The 25,003-nt window shown below is 47.2% G+C and overlaps 1 protein-coding gene across 1 annotated transcript; it reads right to left on the reverse strand.

The window, feature by feature from the left end:
• MAB21L3 (mab-21 like 3) lies at positions 1-25,003 on the reverse strand. Its single transcript, XM_069478923.1, has 7 exons — positions 24,936-25,003; positions 23,494-23,723; positions 14,414-14,554; positions 11,172-11,463; positions 7,434-7,612; positions 6,766-6,960; positions 1-1,611 (listed from the first exon to the last, which is right to left on the reverse strand). Exons 2-7 carry the CDS (start codon positions 23,539-23,541, stop codon positions 1,378-1,380), a joined length of 1,089 nt encoding a protein of 362 aa, XP_069335024.1. The 5' UTR covers positions 23,542-23,723; positions 24,936-25,003; the 3' UTR covers positions 1-1,377.

The following is a 25,003-nucleotide window of genomic DNA, read 5'->3' on the forward strand; positions in this document are numbered from 1 at the left end:
TCCCGGTCAGTTGTGCTGCGCAGGTGTTGCTCTGTGGGTCTAGCAAGACTCCAGATGGGTGGCTCGAGGGACTGCCGTGCCCCTGACTCTCGTGTGAGCCCCCAGACGCTCTTTATGCAGTTATCAGAACATTCATTTAAAATGCAAGTCAGATCATGGTACCCCTCTGCTTCGGGAGGCCAAATGTCACACTTTGATCTTAGAATAAAATACTGATTCCTCACAGGCTTTCCAAGGCCAAGTGACCTGACTCCTGCCGGCCCCTCCAGGCCTGCCCTCGTTCTCCTCTCCTTCCTTTTCAGCTGTGTGCATTTTCATCCTGCCTGGATCTTTCTGAGACTCTATTTCAACATTGTTTCTTTCAGAGCATTCTCTCCCATCTGTAATATCGTGTTTACGAACCTGTCGTTCATTCCTTGTCTCCACCGTCAGGTGTTATCCCCACCAGGGAAGTCTTTGTCCGTCTTTGCTGTACTCCAAGTGCCGAATGAATATTTGTTTACCAATGAATGAGGGAGTGAATGAAGCGAGTAAAGGAATGTATTGAGAGGTGAGCCACGCCAAGATCATCCCCTGCAGACCGTAGTACTGAGTTCATTACATAAATATCAGGAAGTCCCGTCATGGCATGAGACGCAAAGAGAGGGCTGTGGCGGGGCTCAGGCGGCAGACAGAGCTGCACTGTCATCTTTGACTTGCTCTTACTATCAAAACCGTTCCCCCCCTGCTCAGCGAACACCAGGGAAGCAGGCGGAACCACCGCCCAGGAAAGCTGCGGGGCTGCAAGCACAGGAACGCTTACGCATCAGGAGCAATCACTCCGTCAGTGCTGCGGGTGCTGACCCAGGATGCAAACACCAGCCGCCCACCCAGCCAGTGACACTTCGTGTTGATCCAAGGCCTTCCCCAGTGCCTTGAAAAGGCACCAGCACAGTGCCACAGGCTCACAGCCCTGCTCTGTGGGAGGCACAGTGAGCCCGTGTCCAGTGGGCTGGACAGCACTCCTGGGCAGCAGGCTAATGTCTAGCCTTCCAGGGGTTCTGTCTCCATCCTCCCCGTCAGACACTTGAGCCTGAGCAAAGGAAAATAAATTCAGAACTGTGATCTGTTCGGAATCTGTGGCTTGGGGAAGCTTGATGAGAGGCATCCCCAAGAGAGGTAGCTAGGGCTGAAATGCTCCCTTGGCTCCAGGGAGGCCTGGGCCAGACATCGTGGGCGCAGCTTTCCCCCCTTAAGTGCTGCTGGTCGGACGTGATTTCCTCTGCCACGTGTTTCCTCTCTCCTGGGCAGGATCCTGGCACCTGACTTAGGAACCATCCAGAAAATGAGGTCAAGCCCGAATGAAATGTCCAGAAGCCACCCAGGCCGGGGCAGCCCTCAGGGCAGGCTGATCTGGGGGTTCTTCAGGAAGAAGGCCAGCTTTTGGGCCACTGCGTCCAGTTCGCCCGTGTTCGCGCACCGAAGGAGGTTACTGTTTCGGACGAAGTAGTGTTTCAGAAAGTGCTGGCTCACACACTTGTGCAGTTTCCTCACCAGGCGCAGGAATGCTTTGCCGAAGACCTGCCAGTCTTTAAAGTGGGGATATTTCTCACAGGTCCAAAAGAGCACTGTCTGTGGAAGGAAGAGGTGGTGTCAGCCATGGGATTGGGCAGTTGAGGAAGATATCTTCAGAAACAGTGATTGAGCTTATGTGGCCTTGGAAGGAGGGAGCAAGGAGCCACCCAGGGTGGCCTGGGTCTGCCATGGACGCCTGAGCCAGCCTCGGGTGGGGCCTCAGTCTCACCAGCTGGCCTCGCGCCTCCTCGTGAATCCACTCCCTCACTCTCCTCTGACATCCCAGTGACCACCGCTCTCCTTCCACCTGCAACACCCCACTCCAGGCAGATGCCTTTGCCTCCTACTTTGCAAGGAAAATGGAAGCCCTCGCCCTCCAAACCAGACAGTTCTTGCCTGCTGTGATGTCCTCCTCTCTTCCTCTCTGCACCCGCCCCTCCTCGTAGCGGGTCCGTTCCTCTGCAGGGCTCAGGATCCTGCCTTCCGGGAACTGCATATGATGACGACCCTCTTCCTTGACAGCTTTGCAACCTGTTCCAAGCTCTCCTGCTCCCCCCGTCCACATTTCCCTCCTGCCCTAACTTACCTCTCTGCACACCCAGGCTGCTCCAGAGTCAGCTCTAGGATTTGTTGTCATGTCCTCTTCCCCCATTCTCTGCCTCCAATTTCCACCCCTGTATGGATTGTGCTGCCGTTAATTTTCAGAGGCTGCTCCCGTTAAGACACAATGGTCACGTTTCTAAATCCACAGGCCTTCAGCAGCCTGCACGTCACCCGACCTTTCAGCAGACCCGAGTCTCTCTCGAGCCATCCTTCACTGGGCTTCCAAGCCAGGGCACCCCCGGGACCTTCTCCCCACACTACAGCTACTCCTGGGCAGGCTCGTGCTCCGTGGCGCCTCTGCATGGCGGAGTTTCCGGAGGCGCAATTCTGGGCCCTCTGCTCCTCTAACTCTGCTCTCGTTCCTCAGCTCTCTGTTTCTTCCACCACAGTGGCTTTAATGCTCACGAAACACAGGTGACTTGCAATTTTTTTCTCCAAGCCCAGGCTTCTCCTCTGACCTCCGTATCTCTTGAATATCTGAGTTGCCTCAGTCTCAGCATGTCTGAACTGAACTCGTGGCTTCTCTCGCAAACCCGATCCACCACCAGGGCTGCTTACCCAGCCAGTTCCGCAAGACACAAACCCAGCAGGCACCCCTCTCCCGAACCACCCCACCCAAGTCCTGCAATCCTCCTGCCTAAGTATTTCTCAAATCTACCCACTTGTCTTCATCTCCAGGCTTGCCATCCTCGTCCACACCCCTCCACATCTCACCGGACCTCTGCAAGAGCTGTCTCGCCAGCCTGCAGCTATTCTTGTCACCATCGACCTGCCACCAGCCACACTGCAGCCAACATGATCTTTTTAAAATGTAAATCGACATTCCTTCTTGTCTATAATACAAATCTTGCCCCTGGTTTGTTAACTAAAAACACAATCCTTAACATGGTTTGGTTTGCAAGGTTTGGCCTTTGCCTGTCTTTCCACGCCCCATGTTCTCCCTTGTTCTCTCCCTCTGACCACACTGGCCTCATTTCACGTTCTCTTCTACCTCAGGGCACTTGCACATCCTCTTCCTTCTGCTGAGAACATCCTTCCTTCCTTCTTTGTCCAGAAAACTCATCCATCAGATCAGATTTTCCCGGCACATCCATTACATTCTCTTAGCCATGGACTTCTCGTAAGAAGCAATGATGACAGTAGTTTTTACATTTATGTGATTATTTGATTTTCTCATCTCCCCTACTAGATTATAAACTTCATGAGAGCAGTGGACTACCCCTATTTGTATTCACTATTATGCCACTAGTACCCATGAGAGGCAGTCAATAAAGGTTTATCAAATAAGTGAATGAATTAATCAATTAACATTATGGTATACATATTGAGTATTTTTATTTATTTATTTATTTATCTGAGACAGAGTCTCGCTTTGTTGCCCAGGCTAGAGTGAGTGCTGTGGCGTCAGCCTAGCTCACAGCAACCTCAAACTCCTGGGCTCAAGCGATCCTCCTGCCTCAGCCTCCCAAGTAGCTGGGACCACAGGCATGCGCCACCATGCCTGACTGATTTTTTTTTCCATATATTTTTAGTTGTCCAGCTAATTTCTTTCTATTTTTAGTAGAGGCGGGGTCTCGCTCTTGCTCAGGCTGGTCTCGAACTCCTGACCTCGACCGATCCACCCGCCTCGGCCTCCCAGAGTGCTAGGATTACAGGCATGAGCCACGGCGCCCGGCCCATATTGAGTATTTTTATATAGTCTTTATCTTTTAGAGCAGTTATTGAATATGTTTTGATTTAGATTATATTATTTTGAATAAATGAGTCAGAGATAATTTTTTTGCTATTCTTGTTAGTTAAGCTTTTATCTCCCTAAGCAGACTGGAACAGTTAAGCCAATTATAATCAAGCCATGTACCTTTGGGTGGGTTTTAGGAATACATAAGCCAATGAAAGACAAGCTCTGTTTCACATGAAGCAGTCTCGGGGAACAGCCTCTTTGGGGAGTAGGACCTTACAAAACAGTGTCAGACGTAAGGTGAGACGACTATGATTGCCACATCCTTCCTTACGCTGTTTTGCAACCTCTTCCACTTTCCCCAGGCTGAAGACATGGCAAGGATCCAGCACACTCAGCCCTCGTCCAGGATGGTGTCTAACCACATTGTCACCATACATATTCATTCCTAAGAGTGAGCACCTAAATATGAGACAATTCTGCCCAGGGACCAAGGATGGAAGACTAGAGGAAAAGGCAGTTGGCACTGTTCTATTTATCCTACTTTGATCCACAAATAATCCCCCCTTTTAAAATACCCATCCTTGGCTGGGCACGGTGGCTCACACCTGTAATCCTAGCACTCTGGGAGGCCGAGGTGGGAGGATCGAGGTCAGGAGCTCGAGACCAGCCTAAGCAAGAGCGAGACCCTGTCTCTACTAAAAAATAGAAAGAAATGATTTGGACAGCTAAAAATATATATATAGAAAAAATTAGCTGGGCATGGTGGTGCATGCCTGTAGTCCCAGCTACTCGGGAGGCTGAGGCAGAAGGATTGCTTGAGCCCAGGAGTTTGAGGTTGCTGTGAGCTGGGCTGATGCCACGGCACTCTAGCCTGGGCAACAGAGCAAGACTTTGTCTCAAAAATAAAATAAAATAAAATACCCATCCTTGAGAATGCACAATTCTATTATGCTGTGTAGGTGGGTCAGGGAGGACTGAAACAGAGAACCTTTGATGAATGGCCTTAAAATCCTCTAGGTGATGTAGGAGCTGTCGGAATAGAAGTGCACCCCTGGGTGGAACGCAGTTTTGAGAGCCGTCATGGGCTGGGAGGCCCTTAGTGGCTCTAGTCCATCTTTCCTGAAATTTTCATGCCACTTAATGGTGTTTCTGTCCATCTTAATTGAGGGACAAAGAAGTTAATCATTAAGATTATGAGGTTTGGATATGAGACAGACTTTAGTGCGTGCTTCTCAGCTCTGCCTCTTCCGAGTGTGGCCTGTAGAAAGGCGAGCTAAACCCACAGAACACATCCGAGCATCTTCCAAAGGCACATGCCCTTGACCCGGGAGGACAGCTTGTGTGTTTCCAGGGGAGTGTGCCTGGGGACAAGCTGAGGATGCCAATACTCCAGAGAAAGGCCCCAGTGTGTGTAGACAGATGAGATGTTAAGAGATTCTTGGGCAGGTCAAGAAGGACAGGTTATCAGGAAAGATAAGAGCACAAAACAAACACTAGTGATTTTGTGCAAAAAAGAAACGTTGAATAAGATGTGAAGCCCCTCTTTCATTCGCTCAACAAATGTTTACTGAGCCACTGTGTACACAGCTGTGGAAGAGGTACTGGGGGTAACTCATCCTCCTGCCCGTGAACGAGACCATCGGGAAAGGCCAGGGCACTAGGTGAACAAGACCCACCTGTACTTGCCCCTAAATGGTCACTTTAGAGCAGAAAGAGTAACATGGGGCCAGAAGATGGTTTTGTCCATCGAATGCAGGGAGGAGCAGGGAGGAGCATGCGAGGAAGGCACCACACAGACTGGTGGCTGCCCCAGGACCTTTGCTTACCCGTGTAGAAAGGCAGTAGGGGCAGGGAGCAGGGCTGAGGCTCCTGGGCAGGCCTAGCTGGGCTGGGCTGTGGTGTCCTGCAAGAGTCGGATCCCTCCCAACCCCAGCATGCTGCACACTGCTGTCAGGGAGAGTCCACTTTGCTCTGTGTGGCCCGCAATTTGAGAAAGAGGGAGCGGGGTGACCAAAGGCCACCTCTCCAGGAAGCCCCCCAGTGCCCCAGGCCGGGTCAGGTTCTGCTGCTCTGAGCCCTCATAGAGCGACGTGACTCTCCCCTCCAGTGTTCCCCTCGATATGTCCACGCACCTAAGGGCTTGTGGACCAATGTCTCTCCCCACTGCTAGACCAGAAGCTCCGCAAGAGCAGGAGCCACATCTGTGCGTGCTCACCTTGTACCTCCAGGTGTTGAGCACACCCCAGGTGCTGGCCCAGAGGCCTCCAGCCCGGAAGAATCTCACTGAGCATTTGCTGAATGAATGAGTGAGCAAGTGAACGCACTGGTGAACCTATGATGTTGGGTTTGGGGAAAGGGGAGGCAGGAGCTGGCAGAGCAAGGGAAAAGCCCTGCCTGATGATTTGGAACCCGGAAGTTCAAAGCCTGGAACCAGGGCTGTGGCGATGTTTATGTGATAACCTCACCATTTCCTGGTTTCCCACCCCGCCCCCGCCGCCATGCATAGCGTGTCTGTGTGTGTATGAGCGGTTGCACTCGAGCTAGAACGGGAACTGAGTGGGTCATAACATCAGGGAAAACATGACTTCATCAAAGGGGTGAGGCAGAAACCACGTTTTGTAATTCATTTCTGAACCCCAGCAGGGTTTCTGGCCCATAGTGGGCACACATTGATTTGTTGAGTGAAATAACAGGAGGGAGAGAGGGGATGCAGGGGGAGGGAGAGAGGAGAGGCAACTGGAAAAGGGAAGGGAGGGAGGCAGAGGAGATTTACCCTGGGCAGGGTGTTGTGGACACACACACAGCCGGAGTTCATCTATTTCCATAACGAGTAATAATTTGTGGGACGGCAAATGTAGATATGAGAGCCCGATCCTGAAGTCACACACATCCCGCTCCTGAGTGGCTCTGGCCAGGCCCACACTCACCTGCAGGTGGTGGGACGAGAGGATGGGCCTCTTCCCTGGGCACCAGACGTCCTCCTTCAGCTGCCTCATGGCCTGCAAACACTTCCTGCGGCAGCCCCCGTCCTCATCCAGCTGCTCCAGCAACACCTGCTCGGCCTGGAGGAAGCTCAGCTCCCAGTGGTAATTCGAACGGGCCAGCAAGTTAAACCCAAATGACTGGAAAAAGAGAAAAATACTGGGAAATGAGACGAGCAACGCTTGTTGATGTGGAAAGCCATTTCTGAGGCCGTCCACTAGCCTGGGGCACCTGTCACTGGGCAGGCAGCACATCCTACATGGGACAAGAAGGGGTACGGAGAGAACACAAGCCACCTTGGATGTGGACAGTTCGCAGAAGGTGGCTGGGCCGGCCTCGGAGCCGCCTCACCCAGAGGGCTTATTAACACAGTTGCTGGGCCCTGCCCACAGGCTCTCATCCAGCAGGTCCAGAGTGGGGCCCGGGAATCTGCATTTCTAACAAGTTTTTAGGTCACGCTGCTGCAGGTCCAGGGCCCCACTTTGAGAACTGCTGATCTAGTGACACCTCCACTGTCCTTGGGACGCTGGTGGGCAGTCAGTAAGGAAGGCCGGGACTGGGTAAGCTGCCGGTAACACTGGCCCCGGGGAGCTGGGGTCCCACCCACCGATACCTTGATGCACTCCACTCTCTCTGGGGAAGGCCAGCGCTTCAGACATCGGGGCCACCGGGCTTTCTCCGACCAGGTGGTGGGGATCTCCACTGTGGGGGCCAGCTCCAGCTCCACGTGACATACGGATGTTTCCACGGCAACCCAAACTGCAGAGCGGTTTGCTAGCATGCTGACCTTACCTGACGGGAAAAGACCAAATGGACCATGAGAAGAGAAAGGCTTGCTCAATACAAGTGTTCAAAGGCGGAATCCGTGAGCAGCTGCTCCGACCGGCTCTCTGCAACTGGTGGGTAACTTTCACAATGGCAGTAGCACACCAAGGGTGGGGCATTTACACGGAAACCAGACCATGAGTCAGCTAACCAGGGTTAGAGCATTACTAAAAAGTCTTACTGTTGGTGAGTTTCTCTTTTTTCTTTCTCCCCCTATCCCAAAGTGTTTATGGCACCTTTTCTCTTCTTTTTTTAATGTATTTAAAAATATTAAGGAGGTACCAGTGTTTTTGTGACATGGATGAATTGTATAATGCTGAAGTCAGGGCTCTTAGTGTGCCTGTCACCAGAGCAGTGTACATTGTACCGGACAGGTAAGTTTTTATCCTTCACTCCCCTCCCACCCTCCCTTTTCTTTAAATTAATATATTCTTTTCAGAAGCTTCAACGAAAAGAAAGAGCCATAGAATAAAAAGAAAAAGTACAGTACAGATGCTCCCCAGCTTACAATGGGGCTATGTCCTGATGCACCCATGATAAGTCAAAAATATCATAAGTTGAAAATGCATTTAATGCACCGAACCTACTGCATACCACAGCTTAGCCTAGCCTACCTTAAATGTGCTCAGAACACTTACATAGGCCTGTGGTTGGGCAAAATCATCTAACACAGAGCTTGTTGTATAATAAAGTATTGAGTAGCTCATGTAATTTCCTGAACGGTTGTATGAGTAGTCGAAGTACAGTTTCTACTGAATGTGTATCACTTTCTCACCATCATAAAGCCAAAAAATCTTAGTCCAACTGTCATAAGTAAGGGATCGTCTGTATTTGCTGCTGTAAAATGAAATCTAACCATTCTTCTATATTCTTCTCCATTCTACCCAAAGACCTAAATGTTGGTTTTGGAGTAATGGGAACACAGGGAAGGCCGATGCCTTTTCGTTCGCTTTTTGCCCAGATGTTCTAACACCGGTTAGAAACAGTGTCAGCCCCTTACTGTTTGTATGCCTTTGGTGGAGTTTGGCTTCACCTGTCTTTTATCTGAGTCACAGTCTCTCAGATAATATTCGTTTCTACCCATCCACCCAGCCAGCCCAGCCTGAGATGTAGCTATCATCAGACGCCATTGTAATTGTAAAATTCTTCAAAGCACATCACAGCATCTTTCTTAAAGGGTAAAGTGAGTGGGAGGAAGCCCCCACTGCCTCATTTTCCAACCAGGCAAAGACAGGGAAAGAAAACTAATGTACCTGGTAAAGTTTTCCAGGTCACACACTAGAATTCCCTCATTTCTAATTTGCTCCCACTTCTTTCAAAAGATACAGTAGTTTTCTGTTTGTTTCTTGGCCTTCATTACAGATAAGGATGAGCTGTCTTGAATCGGGATCTGTTATTTTGCTTTTCCTTGCTCAGAGAAGAAAATGGAAGCTCATTCACTGCGCAAAGCTGTTCAAAGGGCAACATTCCTGTCCTTGGCCGGGTACGATAAAGGGCTTATTGTCTGCATCTCATCAGAGCTGCCCAGACAGGAACACAATGATGTCTGGTACTTAGGCATTATTTACTGAAAGCACCCCATCAACCTGGCCAGGTCTGAACCTCTGCTTTGCACTTTCACTGTTAATAATGTTAGCCAGTGTGAGAGGTGAGCTGGTGCTGGGCCGGCCCACGTCCTGCTCCCGCAGCTCGCTCTGCTCCCTGAGTAGTGACCTCTGGCAAGTTACCTAATCTAAGCCTCAGTTTCCTCATCTGTGAAACAGGGGGAAAGAGAATTCTTACTCTGTAGGGTTGTTATGAAGATTAAATTAAATAATTCAGCAAAGCATCCTCAACTTACTAAAACTCCATTAAACATGAACTATTGTCATCACGGAACCTTTCAGAACTACTCTGTCTAGACAAGCAAGCAGACACACAGAGGCATCTTCTATTTCTACACAAATGGAATCTCCTACAGTTTGGGAGTTTTTCATTTAATTATCTGGCCCATACATTTTGTCATAACCCTGTGTGTGCATGTGTGCCGATGCCTGTGGCCTCATTCTTTTTAAAGGCTGCGTAGTAGTCGACTAGGCAGAGGTAACGTAACTTAATGTAGCCAATTTTGCTTTGTTAAACAGTCATTGGGATTATTTCTAGTTATTTACTATTATGAAACCTATGGCAGAGGCTATCCTGGTGCATGTTTCTTTGTGTACTTGCAAAACTATATTTCTAGAACTGGAATTGTTGAATTCTCAAGTAAGCACATTATAAAAATCAAAAATGGACAAACTGTCCTTTAAAAAGGAGGCACCGGCCGGGCGCAGTGGCTCACGCCTGTAATCCTAGCACTCTGGGAGGCCGAGGCGGGTGGATTGCTCAAGGTCAGGAGTTCGAGACCAGCCTGAGCGAGACCCCGTCTCTACTAAAAATAGAAAGACATTATATGGACAACTAAAAAAATATATATAGAAAAAATTAGCCGGGCATAGTGGCACATGCCTGTAGTCCCAGCTACTCGGGAGGCTGAGGCAGTAGGATCGCTTAAGCCGAGGAGTCTGAGGTTGCTGTGAGCTAAGCTGACGCCACGGCACTCACTCTAGCCTGGGCAACAAAGTGAGACTCTGTCTCAACAAAAAAAAAAAAAAAAAAAAGGAGGCACCGATTTACACTTTCAAGAACAATATATAAAAATACCCGTCTCACCCTGCCCAGCCCTCCACTGAGCACAATCACACTTTTCATCTCTTTTAATCTGCTGGGTATTTTAATGTACCCAACATCCAGCACATCCTAATGTATCTTGAAATATACATTAGAGGGAATGCCTTTTCTTATTTTTACCAGCCATTTATATTATTTTCCTGTGATTCATTTTTTTCTGTTTTCGGTGATTATTTCTATTTGTCAGCTCATCTTTTTTCTTACTGGTTTATAAGTACTCTTTTATAATGAAGAAAATTAGCCAATTTTTTCCCAGTTGAAATTCACCTTCTCGCTTTGTGTGAACACAAAAGGTATGTGCGTATGTGCACACACATGCACGAACACACACACATGGCACACATATGCTGCACAGTACAGTCGCTTAAGATTTTTGGGGTTATCAAACTTAATCAGTTCTTTACGGCTTCTGGACTTTGTATTTTGGTACAAGTTGGTGGTTTCCAAAAGTGGTATCTCAGCATACTGTGGTACTGTGGTCAGATGGAGGGCGTTGCTAATTTGCTTTTCAAAAAGTACACTAAAAATTTTAAGCTAACGTCCTGGAAGGGGTGCCTAATCCACAGCCTGTCATATCTATGCCAGAACAGAAATCTACTTAAATCCATGAGTGTTTTGTGAGACTGAATTCCAATCTTCCGTGTGTCACAGCAGAAAAAAAGCTAATTCATATCATGAAGATGGAACAGATGTAAACAGTGCATGATTATTGTGTCAAATTAGGGGTGTAGAGTTCAAGTGACGCCCAAGTAGAGGTTTCATAGAGCAAAAGGGAAATGCCACCAGTTGCCCTTGCACTTTTTCCTGATCTGCTCACCTGAGAGGTGACAGGCTCTAATTGCATTTTCCACCAGCTTCCGGAACACCTGGAGGACCTTGGCGGGCACGATGTCCCCCTCGATGTTCACGTCTGCCTCATGCCACTGCCACAGGCTCTTCACAAACTGCTCCACCTCCAGCCACTGCTGCAGGCCCTCGGGGGCCGGCAAGGGGCAGGGCAACCTGGCGCCCTGCAGGGTGTAGTACCGCCAGCGCTGCTCCCTGGCCTCCCTGTACCCTGCCAGGCCTTTTATTGGGACTGTGACAAGGAACTGACTGGGGGCCAGAACCTGGAGTCAGGAAAGGAGAGAAAATCAGTGTGAGTTCATAGACGTGGGAGGTAACAGACGTCCTGGAGGGCTGCCATGTCGAGCCAGGTGGCTCACTTAGCCACTCCACCCTCGGCAATGGGACGAGGTAGACAGAGACCTACACCTGGGTGTGGCAAGAGGACTACATCTTTGTTCTGCCACTGACCCACTGTATTGCTTCAGGCAGGTGAATTCACTTTCTGAGTTTTGGGTTTCATGAATCCACGAGTAAAAAGAATGAACTAGACCTGGCACTCTAGAGAAGAGCTGAAGTTTGGGTGGAAAAGTTACGGGAGGGGAAAGAACCAGTATTCATTAAGTTCCAGGCACAGGAAGCACTGCAGTTCTCATGCACTTGCCCATTGGATCTCCACAATCACACAGTGAGGTGGGCTTTGTTGCCAGTTCCCAGATAAGGAACCCAAGGCTCAGAGGGGCTCAGAGACCCCCAGGGATACATGGCCTGTAAATAGAAGAGCCCGAATGTAAGTCTTTTGCTAGCTCCTTCAGTGATTATTTTTCCACCCTGGACTGGCTCTCAGCAAAGAAGGACATGGAATGGCGAAAGTTCTGATAGGAATAAAGGGTGGGAGGGGATGGGAGAGGAGATGAAAGAATTTAGCGCATTGGCTCCCTTTCTTTTCGCCTGATGACTCATGGTTGCTATCCTTACAAAATCAAAGGTGAGATAGAAGCCTGTTTGTTTAGATAACGTGAGCCACTGAAATGGTTCTATTGAACAGAGAAAAGCAAACAGTCAGAATCTGCCTACTCCCTTTCTCTAGGAACTGGTTAAGCAGCTCTCAGAGGGAAATCGGTCAGGCCAGTGACCCGAGGGGCAGAACGGGGGCTCGGAGTGCAGCCCTGCCAGAGGGAGGACGTGGCTGTGTCCGGGGCCATCCGCTGCACCTCCGCTTCACGGAAATCCTGACTGTGCTAACTTGGTCAACCCTCACCCACGGCCTAGCCATTGACTCATTCAGGGGTGAACACCAAGTCAGCTTCAGCTGACTCTCGTACAGTTTGATGTTTTAGACCATGGGTCCAAGTGACTTCTAGTGTCCATAGAAAGGTGACTAGATATAAAAAGAGGGAAATACATCTAAACTACAGAATTCAAAATCTATACATTATACTATACATCTCTACTCCATGCTCCATACATCTATACATCTATAATCTTGCATGTGAATTCAAAAGCACTACTATCATGTTGCTAGGCATATAAATGGTGCTTAATAAATACTTGTTGAATTTGATTCAAGATAAAAGCAATTTTTATATGCCACACTGTAAATATTTTCAGAACTTAATATGTAGGACATGACATATATAAATGCAAGACATATTTTAAGCTGTGAAGTCTAAGTGGGACCACAGAAGGACGTTTCCTCAGGTATAGTGCTAAGAGAAGTGATCTAATGTCTCTATTCCTAATCACTGGTCTATATTGGGTCCAATTTAGTTTGGTCTGGGGCCGTAGAGGAGGGGAGGTGATGTTCTCACATTCCAGGATTCAGTCTAGTTTTATAATTTTCACCCTAGAATAAGTTTTCTAAAACATGACTCTGTCTCAAAATCCACAAATCCTAGCATCTCATGGGTGGTTCTTGTGTCCACCAACCTTGAGATATACTAGCTCAGCAATGGTCTTTTGCTCAGGTGCTAATTCTTTTGCTCATTCATTTATTCATTCATTCAACATAAGTTGAGTGTCTACCATGTGCCGCACACCGTGCTGGGTGCTAGGAATGAAACAATCAGTTAACATGAGCCTTCCAATCAAGAAACTTACAGTCTGCTGTGAGAGCTGGGCCAAGAATACATATAAATTTAATACAACGTGAAACAGATTCTTAGGTGGCATAAGAAAAATTGAGATAAAGAATGATGCGGTGGCAGGTATGGTGGCTCATGCCTGTAATCCTAGCACTCTGGGGGGCCAAGGCAAGAAGATCGCTTGAGCTCAGGAGTTCTGAGACCAGCCTGAGCAAGAGCAAGACCCCATCTCTACTAAAAATAGAAAAATTAGCCAGGCATGGTATGGGCCTGTAGTCCCCGCAGGAGGCTGAGGAAGGAGGGTCACTTGAGCCCATGAGTTTGAGAATTGGCTCCGTTTCTTGTCGCCTGATGACTCATGGTTGCTATCCTTACAAAATCAAAGGTGAGCCATGATGACACCAGTGCACTCTGGCTGGGTGACAGAGTGACACTGTCTCAAAAAACAAAAAAGAATGTTGAGATTTAGAATGATCAGAGAGCCTCACTTCTCTCATCTCTAAAATAGAGATGCCTGTACTGTCTTTTCCACAAGGTTATTTACAGGTTCCAGTAAGGTAACTTCTGTGAGAACAGCTCTGTCCACACTGCAGTGTCACGCTGGCTGTCACACCCTGACTGTGTGGCTCACGCTCTGTGGGATCCCTCGGTAGTGGGGAGCGAGAGGCTGCCCCCGTAGTTTCTGAGGGCCACTTGCCGCTTTCCTCCTTCCACCACCTGCCACCCACCGACTATGACTTTCAACTATTTTCTTATCAATGCCCTCAGTCCCCCCCCCCCCCCCAGTCCCCAGTCTATTAAGTAGCTGCTTGATAAATGAACGTGTGCTTGACTGGGCTTCAGTCATCACGGCGGAATGTGCTTCGGCATCGGAAGCCTCGGGGTGAGTTCTGGCGTTAGCACCTACTATGACTTGATGGAGTCATTTGCCTTCTCAAAGGCCAGTGTTTATCATGGAGGAATGTGGGACTCAAACGAGATAACATCTCTGACACGAGATTGGCAATGGCGAGTGCTAAGAGTACCCGCAGAAACACGGAATGTCGTGAGTGTTCTCAGTGGAGTGAGCACCGTCACACACTGGGTTCCGCCCTCCCGAGTGCCCTGGGTGTGCCGCTTGGGCACCCAGAGACAGGTGAGACCTGCTTACCTTAAGGTTCCCGTTGTATGTGTCAGAGTACGGCACGGCTTGGAATCTAATGTCTTGGTGGCTGATTTCCGTGGTCAGTTGGTGAATGACTTTCTGCACCTCCTCCACAGTCTGGGAAATCCGCTGGCGCCTCAAGTCCACCTGGGTGTGAAAGGATTGGCAAAGGTGGTTGTTTCCTGTATGGGCCCCGAGGCGCTGGCATGAGGAAGTGACCAGACAAAGGCACAGCTGGGGGTGACCGTGACTGGAAGAGTTCAGCTCAAACATCCTGCCTTCCGGACTTGGGTCTGACCTTGACTGAGATGACACTTGCCGGTGCCTCAGTGTTCTCTACTGAAGTAGATGCACTTGCTCAGTGTTTATTTAGTACCTACTATGTCGCAGGTGCCAGTCCAGGTGCTGGGGACACAACAGTGATTAAAACAACAGAGAACAATATAGATACTTGCCCTTTAGTAAAACATACAGGATACACGTGTGTGTCTGCGTGTGTGTGTGTGTGTGTGTGTGTGTGTAACGTAACATCAAGTGTGATAAGTCCTGTGAAGAAAAAATAAAATAGGGTAACGGTCTAGAGACTAAGGGGGCTTCCCTAAAAAGGTGACAGATTCCAAGGCCCTTACAGCCGGAGCGTGCTTGGCAATGCTCAAGGGCCAGCGAGGAGGCCACTGTGGTTGGAGCCTGGGAAAGGAAAAGGAAAGTGATCGGAGAGGAGTTTGGAAAGGGAAGCAGAGGCAGGATCGTCGCGGAGGGTTTGTGAGCCTTGGTGAGACTGTATCACGGCATAACAATGCCCGCTGCCCAGGTCGGCGGCTATTAAATGGGTTAACGTGTGTCAGCACCCAGCAGGCTGCTTCCCACTGACGTGCCAATAAGCGGTGGCTCCCTTTGCCTCTGTACTCAACCCTCCTTCTGCAACCAGACGTAAGAAAAGGTGCGCATTTATGGCTCTGCTGCCGCTGCGCAGCAAGTCGCCAAGAACTGGAAAGTTCCCACAGAAAACTGAGCACCAATAAGATACTTAAAGTTCAAGGAAATAGATGTTTGTGGGAAACACAAAGGAACTTTAGTAAACTCCAGGAGAGACAGAAAAACCCAAATGAAAGGAGAAATGGGAAAAGTTTTTCCTGAAATGGAGGTGGCTCTTTGTCACCTTGTGCAGGAGGCACCTGGGGGCTGGTGCCATTACAAGAGTCTCCTGCACAGTCTGCCTCAGCCAGGGGCTGGATTGAAGCAATATTTGATACATCTACATCCACTGCCCATCCACAAATCTTCATGTTCTTTCTGAGTTGGCTGTTTCTACAGATTCTACAGTAGTTTTGAGATACCCATAAACTGGTCAAGATAACTAGAAAAACAAGCACAAGTTAAAGAGATTTCTATGTTTTCCTAAGCTAAGTCATTAACTCTTTCAGTCATCTGAGCTCTCATTCACACCTCCCATCAACCAACAAGCCAACCTCATATGCACATAGAATACAAATGTGAGAGTGCATATTTGCACACATGTGTATCACATATGGAGTCATTTCATCAATAAATATTTATTTAGCACTTCCTCTGTGCTGGGCATTGTTGCCTGCTGGGGCACAGCGATGGGTAAGACAGACATAGCTACGTACTCACAATAGTGGGGAAGGCAGACATAAGTACAGAATACAAGTGTGGGGATGTCACCATGGGGAAGTGTGGGGTGCCACCGGGAACAACAGGGACAGCTGACCCAGTCTGCAGGCTGACTCCTGTTTTATATGTGTATATCCTCACACAGAGGACTGTCTTTGAAAAAAAAGCTAATAACTTCTAGATGCCTAACATTGCAATGAGTCAAAAGAAACATCAGATGAGGGTCTTGATCTCAAGGAGCTTACGATCTCATTGGAAATGCATGATACACACGAATTGGTCTTTTCAAAATCTCTATGTCTTTCCTGACTTTGAACATGGTGATCATGTCTATACCAGCTTTTAACATCTTTCTGCCACCAGCAGCCACCCACTGCTCTCAATACCTCGAATGTCCACCCCACTATATTCATCATGGGAGAAGGGACCAAGGGAACCCTTCTTGAACGCTTGTAAACTACAGAGGCTCTGTGTCTTTCAGAGTATGCAAGTGGGAGGTCACAGAGAGGCAGGTCATTTGCCACAACAAAAATTAAGGAAGATGGTTTTAGAGGCTTATAATTAAGCTTATAATCAAGGGTCCTCCCAGGGTAGGATTTCCCCTGTGTGTTGTGGTTCAACTCCATTCGACTAATTTTTGTTGAACATCCACTTTGTGCCAGGCTCTGTGCATACATGTTGTCAAGAGGTTTATAGATAAATTGACAAGGCAAGACAAATAAACTGGGAATTAAAATCAATGCAATCTGGCGTGAGGTAGAGGTTTGTATGGATACACAGAAAAAGGACACTTCATGTAGTCTGGAGGTTGGGGGACCGTCCTGGGGGTGTAGCGTGTTAGAGTTGTATATTAAAAGATTAGCAGGAGTTAGCTAGGAAGAAAATGGCATGGAGGTTATTCTAGAAAGAGAAAATGGCAGGTATCTAGTTAGGCATGAGGAACACAGAGGGAATCGCAACTGTCCCTATGATACTGTTGGAGCAGCAAATTGCCTTAGAGGAGGGTAGTGAGTTGGGAAAATAAACAGTGAGAAGTCTTAAAGGAAGAAGAATTTCAAGAACAAAGCTAATGGTACGTGGCTAAGTGAGATAAGGCCAAAAAATGTCCATAGGATTTGGCAACTAGAATAGGATCGGTGTGTTTTAGGGGCAGCAGGCACTAGCATCGGCGGGAGGGGAGTGGAAGGCATGAAGTGGTGGATTCAGAGTGAATGGGGGACACGCAAGTGAGGACAGAAGTAAGCAACTCCTCCAAGAAGTTTGATTATGGAAAAAACGAAACAATTCAACAGGGACGCCAACAGGTTTTTCCAAAATGACACACAGGCTTGAACATGTTTCACTGCTGCGGGAAAAGAGTGCATGGAGAAGAAAGAGGCAGCAGAGAACAGAAACACTGGGCAAGGATTTCCCAGCCAGAGTCATGCAAATCCAGAGACCTAAGTGAGGAATTCACCATGTGTGTCGGAAGGAAAGAAAGGAAAAAGGCTGCGGATACGGGTGAAAGGGCAGGGGATGGTAGGAATCAGAGCAATTTCCTGTCTGGTGTCTATTTTATTCATGGAGTAGGAGACAAGGCAGTGTGCTGGGAGTGAGGTGCAACATGGGAGACGTCAGGTGATAGACTGTTGAAATAGCGTCTCTACGGGATGAGGGACTGTTTAGGTACGTGCATAAAGATGGCCAGGCAGCACCAAGACTTAGCCATGGTGGGGTCCGTGAGGCTATGGGATGCAGTAGGCTCAGTTGTGAGATGTTCCTCAGCAGCTCTCAGCCCTCCAGAGGCAAGATACGAGGTGCTAAGATTGGAGTTTGGCGGGTGATAGCTGGAGAAAGATAAAAGAGCAAGGGAGGGCTTCAGTGGTAGGCTAGTGGGCTATATTTTCCAGCCTGGATGGGGGATGGATAAAGCAAGTTTTGTAGATTAGGGAACACTGGGCAAGTTCAGGGACCGGAAGTTTGATCAGGTACAGTGGGAAAAACTAATACAAGAGCTAACTAGATAGAACATTGCAGTCAGAGTGGTTGGGAAACAGTATTCTCCAACAGTCAGGTTCTCCGAATGTGTTGAGGACCAAGACTAACCTCCTAATTTTCCATGTCCTCTGTTGGGATTCCACAAAACTTGAATGTTAGTAACATAGTGGTGGCTACATACATATATATGTATGTATTGTTTCCTGAGATAATAAGCTCTCAAAAGATTCATGACTATATTAACACCATCAATCCATATTTAACCGATTGATAAAAGCTTAAGAGACTGTGTGCATGTGTGTATATATGAACATGTACATATACATACATATAACACATGTGATGAGTAGCCTTTTAGAGAGTTCTTCACTGTAAATCTCTTCTACAACTTGTGTCCTAGTTTGATGGTGACATTTTCTTACTGGACCAGACAAGATCACACACTTCCTGAAAGACAACTATAATCTCTCACTCATTACACAGGACTATTAACCCATCTTTAAGATCTGTTTTCAATTCCAAAGTTGAAAGTCAGAATAAGAGAATGCTTTTCATGACCCAGAACTATAAATTCTGGTTTTGCTTTTCTTCCTTCACCACTTCTGCTGCAATTTAGACTCAGGATCTTAGAAATGGAAGAGAGTTCAGAAATTGTCTTGTCTGGTGTCACTTTACAGAGCACCAGAGTGACAAAGTGGCTTCCCTAATGTCACCTTGGCAGTTGGAAGTGGAACTAGACTGAATGTCCAGGTTCCCCAACTCTTCCTTCCATCACGCTGTGCCACACCCTTAAGTATGGACGCACCAGAAGTAATATTTATCTTTATCCTCCTCTGAACCTGAAAATGCCCTCAATTTGGAGTCAAGGCTCATGAAGTAAAAACTCTAAAGTCTCCATGTATTTGGGCATCACCAGCTGTTCTGGCATCCCACCAGCACAGGAGGGGAATGCAGCCAGGGCCTGACAGTGATGCCAGGCTTGGACCAGAGCTGTGGGGAGAGAGCCCAGCCTGGGACAAGCCTGTTCCCACGGTGCCCAAGCCTTGGAGGCTGAGTGGAAGCCCCTTTCTCATCAGGTAATGGGCACATTACATCTCTGGCCACACTTCCTGCAATGGGCTCTATAGACCTATACAGGATCACTCAGTAGCCCCAGAATTGGTTTGCGCTGGGGGTTTTCCAGGCTTAGTCCCATGTAGCTTTTGTCCCTCCCATGGTGTGACAACCCAGAACCCCCAGACTGTTTCCCTCCACCTGTCCTGACTGCAACCTAGAGAGATGTAGGGAGAAGATTCCAATTCAGGGTGCAGAAAAGCAGGCGGGGGCCTGAGGCAGCATTGCAGAGTCATCGTGATAAAACAGGGAGGCTCTGCCACAAGCAGAGACCCACTGCCAGCCCAACCCAGATTCCCCTGATAGCCTCTCACACTTCAGGAAGCAAGCAAGATATCAGCTGCAGCCTTGAGGCCGCTTTGTCACCGAATTTATTTCATGCCAAAACTTGGAAACAAATTTAAGGCGGAAATATAATAATTTAAGAAGATGGAATCAAAGCACATTTATTAATAATCAAAACTTGGCAGGGCGCGGTGGCTCACGCCTGTAATCCTAGCACTCTGGGAGGCTGAGGCGGGAGGATCGCTCAAGGTCAGGAGTTCGAGACCAGCCTGAGCAAGAGCGAGACCTCGTCTCTACTAAAAAATAGAAATAAATTAGCTGGACAACTAAAAATATATATAGAATAAATTAGCCGGGCATGATGGCGCATGCCTGTAGTCCCAGCTACTCGGGAGGCTGAGGCATGAGGATCGCTTGAGCTCAGGAGTTTGAGGTTGCTGTGAGCTAGGCTGACGCCATGGCACTCTAGGACAGGCAACAGAGTGAGACTCTGTCTCAAAAAAAAAAAAAAAAATCAAAACTTGACCTCACTGATTTGTTCAAGTTTCACTTACCTCCTCTGCTGACTAAATCAATGAACAAAGGTGCAGCTTTTTTATTTATTTTAAAGGCTGCATTTATAATGTGACAGAGCAAAAGCAGAAATGAATTGTATTAAACCAGTCAGCCACAAAATGCTAGGCGTGGTTAGGTACCTAGTCCAACCCTTCTGTTGTACTGACCCCAGGAAAGCTATGCCATGCTTATCAGTATGCAGATTCAGTTATCCTAATTAAGCAGGGTTTATGCAAAAGTAGTCACGTGGGGCACTTTTTAGGGGGGATGCATTTTGCGTGGGCCTCCCTCCATCTGGGCGTGTCTACATGCCTGTAAACATGCACACATCCCAGCCTGGGCTACTTTTCCCTCCTCCCCACCCACAGCGTCTGGCTCATTGTTGTCCCACAAGTCATCTGCTACTATTAATAGCTCAAGTTCGTGAATAATTTACTGTTTCAAATATAAATTATTGGGAATTCAAGGTTATTCCCTATAATAACATTGCTCTGACTCACTTGCATTCCGACACGCTTCCTTGAGACAAAGAGCGATCACAGCGGTGTTAAGTAGCTGGCCAGGAACGTCACACAGGCCTGCTTATGCCCGTGGGCATGTGGCCTGGGTGTCTGTCACCTGTGATGGGTGCCACCAGGGGAAAAAGGCTGAGGACTTCCTTCCAGAAAAGAAGAAGAAAGACCTTTAATTCTGGGAATTGCATTAGATCCAATAATCAGGTTTTTTTAAAACCACACACCAAAACAAAAACCAGCAACATCTCTGTCTTCCAGGAGCTAATAATTTAAAGGGATGGAGACTTAAGTTCAGTGATAGGTATAGAAGAGACCATAAGTTTTCCACCATCCTATCCCTTCTTTTCAGACTAATTCTTCTATGACTCAAGTGCACCAAATGCTGGAGCCACACAGGACATTTGCAGCACCCAGATGTAGCAGAAGCCGTAGCAGCATCCCAGCGGAGTTACGACTATTGAGTCCTTCCTGTGTCCAGGGCACTTTACGAGGGTGGGCTCATTTGAACCTCCCAATAATCCTTTAAGGTGGATGCTATCTATGATTATCCCCATTTTACAGATGAGAAAACTGAAGTTCAGCAAGTTTAAGTAATTTGCCCAGGGTGCCAGAGTTAGTAAGTCACACACCCAGGCACTGTCATTCCAAAGCCCATATTTGTAACCACTGCACTGTTCTGCCTCCCCCACAAAAAAAAAGGTGCCTGGGAATGAAACACACCTCAGATGTTTGAATGGGGTTCCGTTAGCCTGGAAGACCTTTCCTATACTTCTCCACGTACGAAAACCCTATGCATCCTCCAAAGCTTTGTCTCCACTCCTCTTTCTGTAAGACACCTCTCCCATCAGAGCTAATGCTGCTCTGTCTTCCTCTGTTGAAATCTCTATTGCAGCCCTTGTGTCTGCCATATATTACCTTATGCATTTCCCTGTCTGTTCATGGAACTTCCTCCTTTTTCCTTTGGAATTATGTGCAAAATCTGTAAGTGGGACAGGGCTATCCTTAAGACATAAAGCACAGAATTTCTTTCACGGTTAGCAGACCACATCTTATGCCTTGGTCTACCCTCAAACCATGCACAGTGTTTTGCACAAAACAAGCGCTCAATATGTGTTTGCAGAGACATAGAGACGTTTCGCAGAGGAAATATGGCCGTTGGACTGAAAAAGACTAGGCTGAAACCTCAGGACCTTCACAATTTAGCAGTGTGACTTTGAACAATCTATTTAATCTTTGTAAGCCTCTGTTTCCTCCTCTGGAAAAAATGGAGGTAATATGTACATCACATGGCTGTTGATTAGATTAAATGAGATCCTACATGCTCCTCAACCTGCCAACAACTTCCGTACTACTCTTGCCTTATCTTCAATAAACTCTGAAGATATTTCTGACCACATACGTGCAGGATACTCTGTAAATGTCAAAGGAAAGAAATATACCCAAGATACCGCTCTTCCTTCCAGAAATTTATAAAGAATGAAATGATGTAATATTGAAGTCATCATCCAAGACAATAATAGGAGAGGTGTCAGGAGTCAACATACAATGGATTGCCAAATAAACAGTATTTGTAATAATTATGATGGGAGTTTATGGGAGGGCAAAAATGTGTTGTGCTGGGGTGTCAGGGGAAACTTCCTTGAGAACGTGGACTCTGAATTGATTCTGAAGGATGAATATGAGCCAAAGAAGTGGAGAGGAGAGCTCAGGCCTGAGATCTGCTCAGGGAACAGTTCTTGTGAGGTGTGAGTGGGAGACTTGACCCCCTACAGGGTTGGAGTAGGGGACACACAAGAGAGGGAAGGATACAGGGCGGGGACAGGGGGCAGGTGTCAGACCCAGAGGGCTGCAGCCTCCTGAGGTCTGAGCAGCACATGCTCTGCCTAACAGACACTCAGCTCCAGCCCGGGGTTTCCAGGCAAAAGTCAGGAGCTATAGTTGCCAGACATCCTGATATTTTTGTTCCAGGGAAGATAGAAAACTGGATTTCTATGTAAAATCTCACTATTTTGAAATGTTTATAAAGAAATTGGAAAAACTCAAAAAATACTCTTCAGGCCAAACAAGACATGTGACAGGCTGGAGTCAACATGTGAAGCACTGTTTAGAATTTCTGCTGTTGGAAATGCAGGGAAAGCAGAGGGTAGAAAAATAGAGCAGTTAAAGTGACTCCAATGCCAGGTTAAAAAATTTGGAAGTTTTTCTTACCAAAAATACAGGGCCCATAGGAAGATGCCAGCCAACACCCTTCCATTTAGCCCCCAAAGGGAGGAATAATCGGAAATCACTTGGTTTACTATAATTTTTATCATCATAGGTTTTCCTTATTTATCTCTCTTAATGGTTTGCCTAAGAAATACACTTTACTTAAAATTATCATCATGATCTTTGCTTTGTTTACTTGTCAAGGCATGAAAACCACGGACTAGTTCCTACCTCTTAGTTCCAATGTTTTAGTTTTAACATTAACATCACGTCTTAGTAGCTTCATCTGTAAGTGGAAAGACTTAATTTAGATAATATTTAAGGTCACTTCATATTCTAACATTCTGAGAGCCTATGACTCTATCTAGAAGAAATTAAATTAATTCTCAATTGATGGGTACTAAAAATATGATTTAAGAAACCTAGCAGTTTCAATTTTTAAAAAGCTTTATCTTAATTTCATTTGTTCTTTTTCAATGACCCCATTAAGATCCTATTATCACTCCCATTTTACAAAGAAAGCTGAGGCACAGGCAGGTTAAGTGACTCATGACCACACAAGGATTAGTGGCAGAGCTGGAGTTGCAACCCACATTCCAACTCTCCACTCTATACTCCAGTCTGTACCCAACACGCCTCTGGGCACTAGAATCTCAAAGAGAAGACTGAAATACAAGTCCCTAAACCCTCTCAGTGGCGGCAGCCTTTGGTTTCTGGAATCCGTTCTGGATCGAGGTTGGTTGGGAAGGGTGGAGGGTGAGGAGGGGCGCATGGGAGAGACCAAGATTTCTCGTAACTTACCTTACTCAGCAGGCAATCTTCTAAGTTCCCCACAGGAAGGGATTTCATGGCTTCTTGGTTAATCCTGAGTAGAACAGCAACTTCTTGTTTTTTTCTCGGTGGAGCACGACACTTGTGGGTAGCTTTCCCAGTGCTGTTAGTCTCTGGGTTCTAACTTTCTCTGGAAATGTGTACGTGGACCACAGCCTTCTCAATTCTTCGCTGAAGTGAAGAGAACTGTGAGAATCCTTCTGTTATCGTTTTGGAAATTAAAAAAAAAAAAAAAAAAAGAATTTAAAGAGGAGATTTAATGAAATTGAATTTGAGTCCAACCTAATTTTACCCTGTTAGTTCTATTGACTGCTGCTTTGACCAGACGGCAATTTCCAAGCTGTATTTCCCACCCAAAGACTTAAAGCTCCATACAAGACAGAATTGCCCTGTAGTTGGCTTCTCCCCACCTTTTTATGCTCTTGTCCTGACAGTAGATGCACCCTGGAGCTCAGTATCTTACATCTCCTTGTCCTCATCCTGTTGACAGTAAACATCCCTTGCTCTCTAGTCCAGAAAATCCCGCAGATTGATTTACCTTCTTTACAATAAACAAATAGGAAACTGCCAAACAACCAGCCTGGCACCCATCACTATGCATACAAACGAGTGATCAGGTCTTGTCCACCAGAGCAGGGCACACAGTTGGCACTTGGAAAAGCACGAATACACACACACACACTCACACACAGGCACAGGCACACACATGTACACAGACAGGGACAGGCACGCATGCACACAGGCACATACACGCAGGAATGGCGGGGCAGGGATCCTTCTGCTCACCTGCTGACCTTTAAATGTAATTTCCCTCTTCCCACTTGAAAGCTGGCAGTAAAAATAAAGTCAGTGTAAACAAGCCTCTTGAGAGCCCAGGGAACACTCACGTCTAGTTTTGCCAGCAAAACTCACGTTGGAAAACAGCTCAGGCAGTAAATTCCCAGTCTGGCTGGCTGGGGCTAGTTTTACTATACAAAAAAATTTCACAATGGCCTGATCTCCCTGAAGCTGATAAACATCACGGAGTCTTCTATCAGATAATCTAAAGAAATTACAGCCCTTCTGCAAGCACAGCTCACTTTTGAGCAATGCTCCAAAGGCGTGTGTCTTTCCAAACCCACCGGCCAGTGCTTTCTCTGCCCCAGCATTTGCATATCTTTTGATGTGAAAGCCACATCACAGCTCCGCCTGCCTCATTAGTCCCGGCTTTCACTCTAGCTTCTACAGACACCTCCAACTCCACAGCCCGACATAAACATTGTGAAGCTACATCCTCTCCAAGGGCCCTCTGATATCCCCCCTCAAAACTGCCTTGATTTTCAATTTGCTTCTATATGTAATTCGAAATCGTCGTCTTTTTATATCAAATGCTCCCAAATATTTCAGAATCTTATTCCTTTGGTTTCTCTTACCACTGTCAGTGGTGCCAAACTATTAGTTTTGCACAGACAGAACAAGAGCGTCTTCCTCTGTCTGAACT

The sequence above is a fragment of the Eulemur rufifrons genome, chromosome 8 (genome assembly GCF_041146395.1).
Source record: "Eulemur rufifrons isolate Redbay chromosome 8, OSU_ERuf_1, whole genome shotgun sequence".
Taxonomy (NCBI): domain Eukaryota; kingdom Metazoa; phylum Chordata; class Mammalia; order Primates; family Lemuridae; genus Eulemur; species Eulemur rufifrons.

Bases quoted from the DNA above. Each gene is read 5' to 3' on its own strand.
- MAB21L3 (XM_069478923.1), bottom strand. From the start codon at position 23,541: ATGAAATCCCTTCCTGTGGGGAACTTAGAAGATTGCCTGCTGAGTAAG. The intron at 11,464-14,413 runs GTAAGCAGGTCT...TCCTGACTCCAG, and splicing joins CATACAACGGGAACCTTAAG to GTTCTGGCCCCCAGTCAGTT. The intron at 6,961-7,433 runs GTATCGGTGGGT...CTCTTTTTCCAG, and splicing joins AGAGAGTGGAGTGCATCAAG to TCATTTGGGTTTAACTTGCT.